Source organism: Onychostruthus taczanowskii, unplaced genomic scaffold, assembly GCF_017590055.1.
Source record: "Onychostruthus taczanowskii isolate IOZ18803 unplaced genomic scaffold, ASM1759005v1 scaffold89, whole genome shotgun sequence".
NCBI classification, from domain to species: Eukaryota; Metazoa; Chordata; class Aves; order Passeriformes; family Passeridae; genus Onychostruthus; species Onychostruthus taczanowskii.
The window spans coordinates 27,559-39,758 of NW_024506882.1; the positions used below are offsets into that span (position 1 = coordinate 27,559).

Genomic DNA, 12,200 nt, shown 5'->3' on the forward strand with positions numbered 1-12,200 from the left:
TGGGGGGCGCGCGCTGGCACCGTCCGGCGCGCGCGGCCCCGACGGCCGCGGAGCCGTTTTCGACCCCTGTGAGTCGGTAGAGAAAACCATCGGAGGTAAAACTAGAGCTTTCTTTTGTCGTAAAGTTCGTATTGCAGCATCGGTTGTAAATTTCATACTAACAGTTTGAAAGGAACTTGTCTTTTACGGTAGCTGACGTGGATGAATGGATTTTTGTTTGTAGCTTTAATTTGTGGCAGTGTCGCTGCAGTCTGCGGTAGGACGGCATGAGATTCTGGGTTTTCAGAACAAAACGGCATGAAGTTCCACTGGTCCCACAATAACGTAGTGGAGAACCACCACTGGAAGTTTCCTCAGCTTTCAGGGTGACAGCACGTTTTCAGAAACATGACATTCTCTCTGCTCTGCTTCTTTTTGGATAATGTTACTTCTTTATCATTTTGTGATCTTTTGGAACATTGTCAGGTTTCACTCTGAGAAACTCTGCTCCGATCTAAACTATAGCAGAGCTATACGGAGGGGACACAGCTGTACCCTCTGATTTCAAGCTCTTTGTCTCTTTCATCTTTTCTGTCTGGCTCCCAGAATCTTTTCTCCCAGGAAAGAATATTGTTGATATAAAGATAGAGAATACAACTAAGGATATTTTATGACTGACATTTTAGATAGCTGGATACTTAACGCGCCTCTCATTTGTTTCACAATCTTTATGCATTTCTACAACAAATCAGTTTAGAATTATTATCCACAGCTCTTGGAACTATCAAAAAAAAATTAATGTACAGCGAACACGTGGGTTTTTTTCCCGATAAATCTTAACAGGAAGGGGGTGAAATGAAGCACCAGTGGCTTGTGTGTGCTGTGCCCCTCCGCCCGCTGCCGCAGCCCCGGGCTGCTAGCGGGGCAGTGCTGCGGTTTCCACAGCAGCCAGGTTGTTTGCCTTCCGTGCAGCTCGAGCCGCCTCCTGCAGTATTTAGTCGCACATTTAAAAAGAAACTGTGCTGCTGCTGAGGAGGCTGAGAGACCCTTGAGGGGTCTCTGAGGCTGAAAGACCCTTCCAAGGAAAGGGAACAACGGGGCACTTTGCCAGGCCGTGAGCTTCAGAGCAGCTCAGGCGAGGAGCGAGCTCGGTCGAGCGGTGAGTGAGGGAAGTTAAGGGTGGCGATGCTGAATGGAGTGCGAGCAGAGAGAGCTGTGTGTTGCTGTGCACTTCAGTGCATTTGGGCTCAGGAGCTGTCTCAGGAACGCTGGAACGCTGGATGAGTATACTGCAATAGGAAAATTTATAATCAAACTACTTTGTGCAAATTCGGGGCATTGGTTTCACCCTCCACTAAATAAGTGTCCTCAGTGTGCATTGTTCTTCTTCTTTAATCATTTCTGGACTTTCCCATTTCCTTATTTGCCTGCTGAATTTTTTCCTTCAGCTTTTCAGGTCCGGTTTTGATTTCTGGTCTGGTGTTTTGTTTTGTTGTGTTGTGTGGTTGTGGGTTTTTTTGTTTGGGTTGGGTTTTCTTTGTGGGGTTTTCTGTTTTGTTTTGGTTTTGGTTTTTTTTTTGGGGGGGTGTTGTTTTGTTTTGTTTGGGGGTTTGGGTTTTTTTGTGTGGTTTTTTTTGGGTTTTTTGGTTGGTTGGTTGGTTGGTTGGTTTTTTGTTTGGTTTTTTTTTCCCTAATCATCATTAGAAAAAAAAAATCACTTAATCAAGCACTGGAACAGACTGCACTGGGAAGTGGTGGAATTCTCATCCCTGGATGTGTTCAAAAGGCGTGTCAGTTTAGAACTTGAGGATATGGTTTAGTGGTGAACACAGCTGTGCTGCATTAACAGTTGGACTCAATGATCTTAGAGGTCTTTTCTGATATTGATAATTCTGTGGTTACATTTCTTTCTGCAGTCTAGATTTTATCCATTTCTCCAACCACATTCTTGAAAGGTGTTTGCTTCTCCAACCTCTGTGAGGCTATTTATCTTTTATATTTGTTCACTTTTTGTTTTGTTTTCTGTGATTGCTTGTTTAGTAATTCCAGCTTTCTCCACAGAATTCCAGCTTTCCCTTCTCCTTCCTATTGCATAGTCCATCTTTTCCTGTCAGATCCACTTCTCTCCTCCTAAATTCCACTCACAAATTCTTCTGTTTCTTCATTCTCCCACTCCAAACACATCAGCACATTCTTCCCTACACATCAGCAAAGACTTGGGGAACTTTGAGCAAAAAATCTTTTTTTTCATATCAGTGTCATTTTGCAGGTAAAAAGAACAAAATATTTCTCATCCTTATAGACCTGTCTTCTCCCCTTCTTGCTTTGGCAGCCAAATATAATGCTATTTCTGTTTTCAGGTTCAATATTCCATGAACTGACCTGAATTATATCCAGAAACTTTCCAAATAGCAATGGCCAGACTGTTGCAAGATCCATCTAAACTTCATCCCTCAGAATGGTACACTGCAAACAGGATGCAGCGTGCCACTACAGAGTCCCAGAAATCCAGGTCAGAATGCATGACAGCTGAGAGTTGCAGGCTGGTGGATGAAATAGAAAAGACAACTCAAAAAACCCAAAGTGATGTCAACAAGAAATTAGGTAATCCCATGTCTTCAGCAAGGATCAAGATGTGTTATTTGAGCTATATGTTCAAGAAGGACGTAGCAAATTAGTTGATGGTGAATAGGAGTATATGTCAATGCCATGTTTGTTGATATCATGAAAAAATCAAAAATATTTTATAAAATATTTTGAGTCAGCTCTTTATTTTTATAACAAAGCACACAAAAAGCTCTCTTAAGCAAACCTCCTGACACAGGGTTGCTAAACTGTTTCCACACAGCCCACAACACTACAGGCACTCCACTATAGAATAAGTCTATTTCTAGCCATACCTAAGACCTGAGCTGCAGTCCCTTGCTCATAAAATGAGCCCATATTAATACATGTTTGTTATTTTGATTCTACAGAACAGAGACGGGAAGAGATAAAATTCTGGAAGCAAGAATTAGATAACAAGCTAGAACAAATTGTTCATGAGACAGAGATTTTGTTGACTTTCAAAAATAGGCTGGAGAGAGCTTTGGAGGGCTGCAAAGAGCCCCTTGTCATTGCCCAAAAGTGTCTCATGTACAGGTGAGCATTCAAGGAGACAAAAAATTCTAGGTAATGAACCTTTAACAAATAAGAAAAAAGACTGCAAACTAAAGGCCCACCTCTCTTTACAGTGAAGTCACAGTCTGATTTTCAGCACTGGGAAAGTGGAACTTTATCATCTTCTGTTCGATACAGGCATTTGAACAATGTGGCTGATTGTTTTTTCCTTTTTTTCATGTAGGCAGAGGCGAGTTGGGGTTGACTTGGTGCATGATGAAGTGGAACAGGAACTGCTGAAGGAAGCTGAAGTCCTCCAGGGGATTATTGCTTTACTTGAACGTACATTGGAGCAAACAAATGAGCAAATCAGGTGCAGATGCAGAGAGCATAACAGAACAGTAGTTAGATGAAAATTAAGACAGCCATAATACTGAGAAGTTGTCAGGCTGAGCACAGGTCCTAAGTTATCTTCAGTGCTAAACACTAGCAGGAGGTTAGTCCTAATTCATGCCACTCAATCAGTAGTGGTGAGAGGTTCTGCATGTAGAAGTACTTGCACTTGATCCTTGGTCTTCTCATGATCCAGTCCTGTGCCTTTAATTTCAATGAGAATTGTGCCATCAATTTATAGAAATGCAGCTTCATACTGTAGACTTTGTGACTTGACAACTAAGAATTTTTACACAAAGATTTCTGTAACAGCATTTGAATTACCTAATGCATGCATGGACACATATTAAGGACACCTGTGAATGCCTACACTTGGTCTTAGAGTTTTGGTTTTTTCTCCCAGACGAAACCGTTCAGCAAAATACGACCTGGAAATGGATCTGAAGGACAAATTCACAGCTTTGACAATTGATGATTACTGTGCCAGCTTGACAAATGACAGTCCTCATATTATATATGCTGATAATGCAATGGAACTAGAAGGAAAGTAAGTGGTTCTTTAGTTCAACAAACATATGATAATTATACAGATAATATGGGCTGTCCCTGTAACAGCAAGATTACTTGTAAAACAGGCTTTATCCTTTTGCCATCTTTCTTATACTTCTGTCCATCACTTTTGTATCTGTCTAATATGTCTGTGAAATAAGCCACAATAATTATGCTCCAAGTGAACTGCAGTTTTTTCTAAAGTTTTTGAAGCTTACAGTTAGCTAAGGAAGAATTTCACATATTGCTTAAACACAGAATAGATTTACTGATCTTAACTTCGTTCCTCTCCCAGGGTGTCCCAGTGGGAAGAACGCTGGACTGGGATCCATGAGGTCTCGAGTCAGATTCTGACTCAGACATTGAGCTGTCAAATGTGCCCATTCTGCATGGGTTAGTTAGTGTGAAAGGTTTAAATGGAAAAATAGCTACCACAGAAAAGTAGTCTGAATAGAGGAACTATACTGAGAAAGCAATGTGTGCAAGAGCCTCAGAAAGTCACTGTTGTTGCTACGTAACAGCTGGCAAACTTGCAACACCAAGAAGCTGACAGCTCTTGCTGCCAGCCCTTACAACGGGTTATGTAACTCAGACCCCACCCAGGATGGTGTTGCCTGCTCTGTGCAAATGACAATTACAGCTTTATGTATTCACCCAATGAAACAAGGAACGAACCCTCTGGGGAACCTTTCAAACACCCACCTGCAAGCCAAAGCTGCACAAGCATAACCCTCTAATTCTGGGGATACTGTTGGGGCTGGGCTTCTCAACTGTTGTCCCAGGCAGGTACTGGAAGTGGCGTATAGGTGAACTCTGTGAGAGAATAAGTGACTGTGTTGTGTAAATAGCTACCTGCTATTAATAGTAACAGCTTTATTAATGAAAGAGGCTCTAAGAAATATTGGTTATTATGTGTGTTTCCCACCATGATAACTCATAAGTTCTCCTTTGCCAGGGGCAAGTAACAGCAAGGCTGCTCTATGACTCCAGCAAATTTGTTTTCATCTGACTCTCATCTACTTCATTACAAAATGATTGTGACAGTCTTTCTTTTGTATCTGTAGCACTCCCTGGACATATGGCACTTACTGGGACATGCTGTTAAAAGTGCTGCTTTGTTCTTGATTTTGTGGCACAATTACAGATTTATGAAGTCATAGAGGTTCTGCTGCTGTCTGTTGGTGACCTCTTACTCTGATTCTCTTTCAGTTTTGTTAGCCCTGAGGACTGGATAGATTTCTCAAACATAAATGTTGAAAAGGCTGACAAGCAGCGGAACAATTCTTTGTCACTGAAGGCACTTATCGATGGCATCCTTTCACAGATAGCAAATGACATGCGCAGGCAATGTGAGATGGTGAACACTGCTTTTAGAAACAGGGTGAAGGAAGTCAAGGATGCCAAGGATAAGCTAGAGACACTTCTTGCAATGGTAAGTCATAGGGGACAGTCAGTGAAAAAGTGGAAACACAGGTCTTGGGTTATCTACCAGTTTTCCCAATCCAGTGGGTTGCACTTATCTGCCACATTTTCCTTTTTGTTCCCTTCTCCCGTAAAAGTAATTTTAGATTTTTTTTTTCCTTAGCTCTGTGTGCAGCACCAAAGAGACGAATTTTTGGAGTCACTGCTTCAAGCTAAATGTTGCTGTAGCCATCAGTAAAGTCAGGATTTTCCTTGTGATTTTTAGTTGCATGAGGCTCCTATAGCTTTTTCAGGATTGTGATATAAGAGCCTGGTAATTGATAACAGCAGGGTCAATGTGCTCAAAATTTGACACATGAAAATTGAGTATAATATTAAAAATTAATTGTTGAGCATAAATTTCTGAGTTCACCCAGAACAGTGTCATCTGCTTTCCAATGAAGGAGTCATACTCCTGGCTAAACTTTGCAAAATATTGTTTGATGAAATAACAACATAGTGAGTGTTTTTCACACATTGTAAGAGGCAGTGTGCAGAATTTCATTGTTGGATTTGTTAAGGTGATGGATGAGACTGCCTCACAGGAGAAGAACATTGCAGCCTTAAAGAAAGCAATTGCTGATACGGAAGCACCTGTAAAAGTGGCTCAAACCCGCTTGGAAGCGAGGAACCATCGCCCCAATGTGGAGCTGTGCTATGACACAGTGCACAGCAGCCTGATGAGTGAAGTCCAAGAGATTACCAAAAATCTTCAAAGGCAAGTGGAAATGATGCAAGAGAAAAATCTGTAGTATTGGTTAATTTAATGTGTCAGCATAACAACTCATAATACGGGTCCCTGCTATTCTCTCGGAAAAGTTGGGAATTGCTTTTCTCTTAAAGGCAGGACACTTTAAGGGAATTAATGGATAAACTGTATAGGAAGACAGTGGATATTGTCTCTGTGAATCCCTTTCCATCTTTCTTTTTCTTGCTCAGAATTCCTAACCCTTATGAGAAAAAACCAAAACCTATCCATGTGTTTTCAACTAATGCCTGCCTCTATTTTCCCTGTTAGATTAAAGGATGCATTGGCACAGGCTCAGACAGAGCTCAAAGGCCTGAGCCGCCGGCAGCTTTCCTTGGAGGAAGAGATCAAGGTCAAGGAGAACACACTGTACATTGATGAAGTGCTGTGCATGCAAATGAGAGAGTCTCTTTGCATAAACAATTACTGAAGTCATTATACTGGGAGACTGTGCTCCAAAGAACCAGCTCCTGCTGAAATTTTATTTGCAAACTTCCAAATTTATTGGCTTGGCTCAATGCTATCTAGTTGCACAAGGTAATTAAAACAGACCTAGTACTTACAGCTATCTGTTTCAGGACCATCTGTGCTCTAAAATGTTTGATGAAATCTTCGACTTGGCAATAAAATACCAGAATAATGAGAAATGCCCTTTCTTCCATGTTTCTCTCATGTGTCACCAATGATGTCTTTTGCCATTGAAAGGTGTCAGAAGGCAACTGTGAAGCCAAAGCAGGAGTGTCCTCATAAATCACTTATTGGAAAGCTGGGCAAGTGGGAAGGATGTGTCTCAGGACTAGCTATGCAATGTTTTGTTTTTATCTTAGCATCTGCTGCTAAGAACTAGACAGTGTGGCCAACTTAACAGGACCTAACTTATCTGACTGATACACTAGATCATCTGTCTGCATCTGAATTGAGATCAAGTCAAGGCTGACTTTGGGAAGATCACTTGTTCACCCCATGTCTCAGTTTCCCTGTTCGTAAAATGGAAACAATGAGGTGGGCTTCAGTGGTAAAGTGTTTGAAGCTCTACAATGAAAAGTGCTGAAAAAAGAGGAGGGTCTTATTTTTATCAGAGATGCCTGTAAGGGTGGAAAAGGGATCACTGCTTCCCTTTGGTTCTGGCAAGGAAAACCAAAGCAAGGGCAAGAATAAATAATGCTGGAGACAAAGGAGTCCAGTTCCCAAGTCCAATATTTTAATGCATGGAGTTTAAAATTGTCCCTTGGCTCTCTCTTGCTGGAATGGTAACTCCCTTTCGGAGGCACCGCTGTCAAAATTCAAATCCCTTACTAAAGCACTCCAAAGGATCCATTAATGCAGATGGTTACTGGGTGTTCTTCTCTTCCTGTAGTTTACACCACTGGGTAGGTGATGACAAAATAATTAAGTTCTGAGTCAATCAGGTACTTGAATTTCCTGTAAATATCAGCCAGCAGCCGCTCCTCCTCAGTGCTGTCGTCTTGGGCTGTGTAAATCCTGACCTGTATGCACAAACAGCAGTCATGTCTCTCAGATACAGGGACCTCAGCCCATTACAGCTCATGGCAACAAGAAGCATCTGTGACTAATAAGGAATCTAGAGAAGCAAAATTCCTTGAATTGGAATAGAATCTTGAGGCTTTTTCTCTTCCCACTCCCAGCTGACTGAAAATATCATCTCCTGCCAAAGAATTTTTGGGAGGTGTTGGGAGGAATGAGTTAAATAGTGGAAGGCTAGCAAGAAGGATTGTAAATCACTCAGGTGACCTTGCAGATGGGAATAGCTCCTGGTAGCCCAGTATGAAGGCCAGCCAGTGATCTCTGGCCTGGAGCGAGTTTAACTGTGCCTCTGTCTCCACTTTTGTGTATCTGCCTGGGGGTTGCTTTGGGGATGCCTCAGTGAGCGAAAGAAGGGAAGTAAATTTACTCTTTGTCTTTTAGCTGTGGTTTTGTGGCTGTCCCAGCTGTCTGCCTGTGCTGACTCAGACAGGAAGAACAAGGTTCTTTTTATCCCCAGAACTGATGCATCCCTGGGATCTGTGAGGACCTACTGAATTCAGATTGTAGCACAGAAAGTAGCATGTCAGTATGGTTTACACCAGCTACAGTGGTGGCCTGGCCCCAGTTCAACACAGGACCTCTGAAGGGTGTGATGTGTTTATATCTTTTTGCAGTTTAGGGGGATTCAGTCCACCTTCCTTGGTTTAAGCATAGACATAAGCACTGAGCCTGAGAGGTAACTGAGAAATCCTGGAAGTGGGAGATGGCTTGAACTAGAGGTGACAGAGGGACTGCCAGTCTAGGAAGGGCTTCTGGAATTTTCAGGACTTCATAATAAACTTCCCTAGTATCTGTATGTGGCTACGTAGAGTTGGAAAACTTCCTCAGCCTTGAGTGGCTCCCAAGCTCTTTAGTACTAAGGCATAACATAGGGAAGATAGTTACATTAACATTTCTGTAAGTGATCTTTGCCTGGGCATGGGGACCTTTGGGTATAGGAGCAAGAATGGGAATGGGAGTTTCGAAGCACAAAGTCTTACCTTTATGGTAGTCAAAATGCATTTCCTTTCTGCACGGTTTTGTAGCAGTCTCTCCATAAAGCTGACACTTAGAAATGCCCAGACTTTCAGAAATAACAACCTCTTGCATGATAAGATAAGCTGTAGCAGCTCATTGTCCAGCAACTCATGGTCATTGTTTAATTCAAGTGTTAATTTCTTGAAAAAAAATAAACACTGTTAATACTACGAAAGAGATGTTGCATGCAGTAACTAGAATTCAACAAATAGTTTTCCAAGTTAACAAAAAAAAAAAAGCACATCAATTTTGTACCTTGATATTAGCTGAGGATCTGTTTTGCATTATGACAACAGTGTATGTGCTACAGTAAATTGCTCTCCTGTTAAGATGGGGTGACCTTCTGTGCATTTATTAGAAAATGCTGCACCTACAGTCATACCATGATCTTATCTGACATAATGAAAATTATCCCAGAGACAAGACTAGAGCCAGTGATGGTTTCTAGAAAGCTTTATATATCTATGGTGTTTATTGGCAACTCTGGAGTGGAACAGGACTTTCAAAAGCTGTCAGCAACCATCAAGTGTAAGGCCACGTGTTTCCCTCTGGCATGCAAAGACCTGATGCTCACTTACGTGGGTCAGCTGTTGCAAACCTTTGATGACACATCCCTTGTGACACCAAAGTGCTTTGACATGGGCACTAGTTAATTTAGATATGCTGTAGGACATTTGTGCATTGCCAAAATAGAGCAGCCTGATAGCATTATGAAGGGTTATTACTGGACAAGGATAATTTCGTTAACAACATTATGGGTGAAGCATTGAAATGACTCACTTATGAAACCTGCCCTCTGAATGTAAAACTAAAGCAGTCAGGAACTTCTGTCGCTGACTGCTGTTATGCAGAGGGCCTACATGATTACTTTGTATAGCTTTGTGATACTGCAGTAGGGTGTCTCTGTTGTTTCCCTTACCTGCAGACCATGCCAGTAAGCTGGGAGAAGGTTGGTGAGGGTAGGTCTCATTGTCCAGTCTGGGTCACTAAAATAACAGCTCCGTAGGCTGATGCTCCTAACTGGGATCTCCTCTAGCAGAATCCTAGCTAGGTGATCATGCTTCATGACTCTTTCAAAGAAGAAATTCACATTCAGTTTTGGGGCTCTCTTGGCCAAGTTTGCCCATGACATTCCTGAGACCACTTGCCCATGAGGGTCATGGATATGACACTTGATATTCAAGGTGCACAGGGAATGAGAGCTGCGCTCCCGCAGGATGTCTAGCAGTTCATCAGAGATGCAGTTATAATTGAAAGTCAGGATGGTCAGCCTGTGGAACTTAGACATAGTTTGGTGGAACAAGGTACTGCTGTAGACAGAAAGGTGGAGACTGAAGAAATCCTCAATATTGATTTCAGATATGAAGCTTCTATTTGTCAAACTGCTTAGAGAATTCAGAAGCTCACAGCCTTCTTCCAAAGTTATTCTTGCTCCTTTTAAGTTAAGATAATCAAGTTGATTGCTCATTCTTTTCAGGAAGGTAGCTAAATTCTTGATAAACTGAGCCCTAACCACATTTTTCCAGATCAAGCAGTCTAATTCTAGGTACTTGATGCTTAGAGATACTAGGTGACTATTACACTTACCCAGATGTGAAAGAAGACCTCTCATAATCACTTGAAATTTTTTGATAAAGGGAGTATTGTAAGGATTCGATAACTTGATCTCAAGGTGCTTCAAATACTTGCCAAATTTCTTGGTATACCACAGTGCACTTTGAAACTCCAATGTGTGTGCCCTTGATGGTTGGCCATAGAAGGTGATGGTTCTGCATCTCCAGAGAGATCCAGAGTGCATGGTGCAACTCCATTTTTTACAGACCAAGGCAGCCCGAGATCTGTCCCTGTCATCTAACCAATGGAAGACAAGCCTCAGACAGACATCAGGTAGATAGGCCCAGGAGCTTTGCTCGGGTTCACTGTCATCTTCCATTGAGAGGGCTTCTCTTCTGGGTCTTAAATCAAACCAACGTGCAGAAAGCTGTGGGTAGATTTCTTGCCAATCCCAACATAATAGGCTTCTAAACAAATGGATGAAAATTTGTTTCTTCACAATCAAAACCAACAACCCTTTGCCTCTGTACTCCAGCTGTCAAACAAGCCCTTGAGCCTAAACTATAGTCTTACCTAAATCAAAAGAAAAAAACAAAGAGTGAAGAACAATTGCAGTACAAGCATAGGATACATCTTTTAACATTTTGGCCTTCACCTTCAGTCTAGCTAAACAGTGAAATGGTATCAATTGCTGCTACAGTAGCCACACTGTCTGCAAAACCTTTGGTTAGCATCAGCTGCAATCAATTGATCATGGTCTGTGGTCTGATGCCTAGCATTTAAAAGTACTCAGTTATTTGGGCTGCATACATTTGAACAGGACCATCGGTGCACAATTATCACTAATGACTTTTCATAGTCTTCTGGGGTACCATTCCATGACAATTCGTTCCCTGCCTTAGATTAAGGCTGGATAAAAAACATTGAAATGGATGGAAACAAGAAGTGGATCCAGAAGCAGAAGAAGAAAACATGCAGATCCCTGAGAGTCTGTTTACAACTATAAAGGCTCAGATATTTCTATTTTAATTTTATAAACAGGCATGAAAGGACAGGTTGATAGCACAATTAAGCTTCAGTCTGCTGTTTGTCTTTTTGCCTACAGTTCTTGTGTCGCACAGACTCTGTCTGTCTGTACACATGCTCTTTTCACGTAGCACCATTTCTATTCTTAGGGATTCCTCTGCCCACTCTTGCCATTCAAAGTACCAACCTACATCCCCAGCTATCAAGATAACCATTAGAAACTGAGCATGTGGTGTGATCACTACCTTACTCTCTCTCTCTCTCTTGTATTTAGTACCCCCAAGAAGAGCTCTTTGTTTTGCAGAACTGTTAGTCATTTAGGAGGTCTCTACATCAATGTCCAAAAATCTAAACCAAGTCTTAAAATATGGTGGCTGAAGCTCCAGTTTGCTAGTGAGAAGAACCTGAAACTTTTGCTAGAGAGAGTTGGGGAGAACACAGGGGAAGAGGTCTAACACTTCAGTTACCTGCAAGCCCTGCAGTCAACACACAGAGGAAAGCAGAACAGAATTTAGGGCTGTAATACATAGAAACACACCTGTTAATAAAGGATGTTTATTACTGCACTAATCAATATCAGGGTGTGAACAGAATACAAAGCGGCACAAACACCATCATGTGGATCTTTTTTAAAACCAGAGTTCCTATGAATTTGTAAAAAGTATGTTTGCTTATAAGCCAGTGGTGAGATTCAAGAGGTATCCTGCAGTGCTGGGTTGGCTTCCCCATCACTATAAGCCAAGTCTTAGCTAAGGAGGTGTTTTAGCTGTCAGCTCTGAGTTTAACTCGGTGGGAGGAAATCAAATCTTTGGGAAAAAACAGATGCTGC

General features: G+C 41.8%; 2 protein-coding genes across 3 annotated transcripts; one reads left to right on the forward strand and one right to left on the reverse strand.

Annotated features, from left to right (window-relative positions):
* The first annotated feature begins 7 nt into the window (after positions 1 to 7).
* TEKT1 (tektin 1) lies at positions 8 to 6,865 on the forward strand. 2 transcript variants are annotated; one of them, XM_041425415.1, is made up of 8 exons: positions 8 to 95; positions 2,340 to 2,583; positions 2,955 to 3,120; positions 3,323 to 3,451; positions 3,875 to 4,018; positions 5,230 to 5,452; positions 6,003 to 6,199; positions 6,500 to 6,865. In XM_041425415.1, the coding sequence occupies exons 2-8, from the start codon at positions 2,394 to 2,396 to the stop codon at positions 6,657 to 6,659; spliced, it is 1,209 nt and encodes a 402-aa protein (XP_041281349.1). In that variant the 5' UTR covers positions 8 to 95; positions 2,340 to 2,393; the 3' UTR covers positions 6,660 to 6,865. The 2 variants fall into 2 exon arrangements, with proteins under 2 accessions (XP_041281349.1, XP_041281350.1); XM_041425416.1 differs by lacking the exon at positions 8 to 95 and having other exon boundaries at positions 1,661 to 2,583.
* Positions 6,866 to 7,587: 722 nt separating this feature from the next.
* FBXO39 (F-box protein 39) lies at positions 7,588 to 10,724 on the reverse strand. Its single transcript, XM_041425390.1, has 3 exons — positions 9,711 to 10,724; positions 8,755 to 8,931; positions 7,588 to 7,716 (listed from the first exon to the last, which is right to left on the reverse strand). The coding sequence occupies exons 1-3, from the start codon at positions 10,722 to 10,724 to the stop codon at positions 7,588 to 7,590; spliced, it is 1,320 nt and encodes a 439-aa protein (XP_041281324.1).
* Positions 10,725 to 12,200: the final 1,476 nt, after the last annotated feature.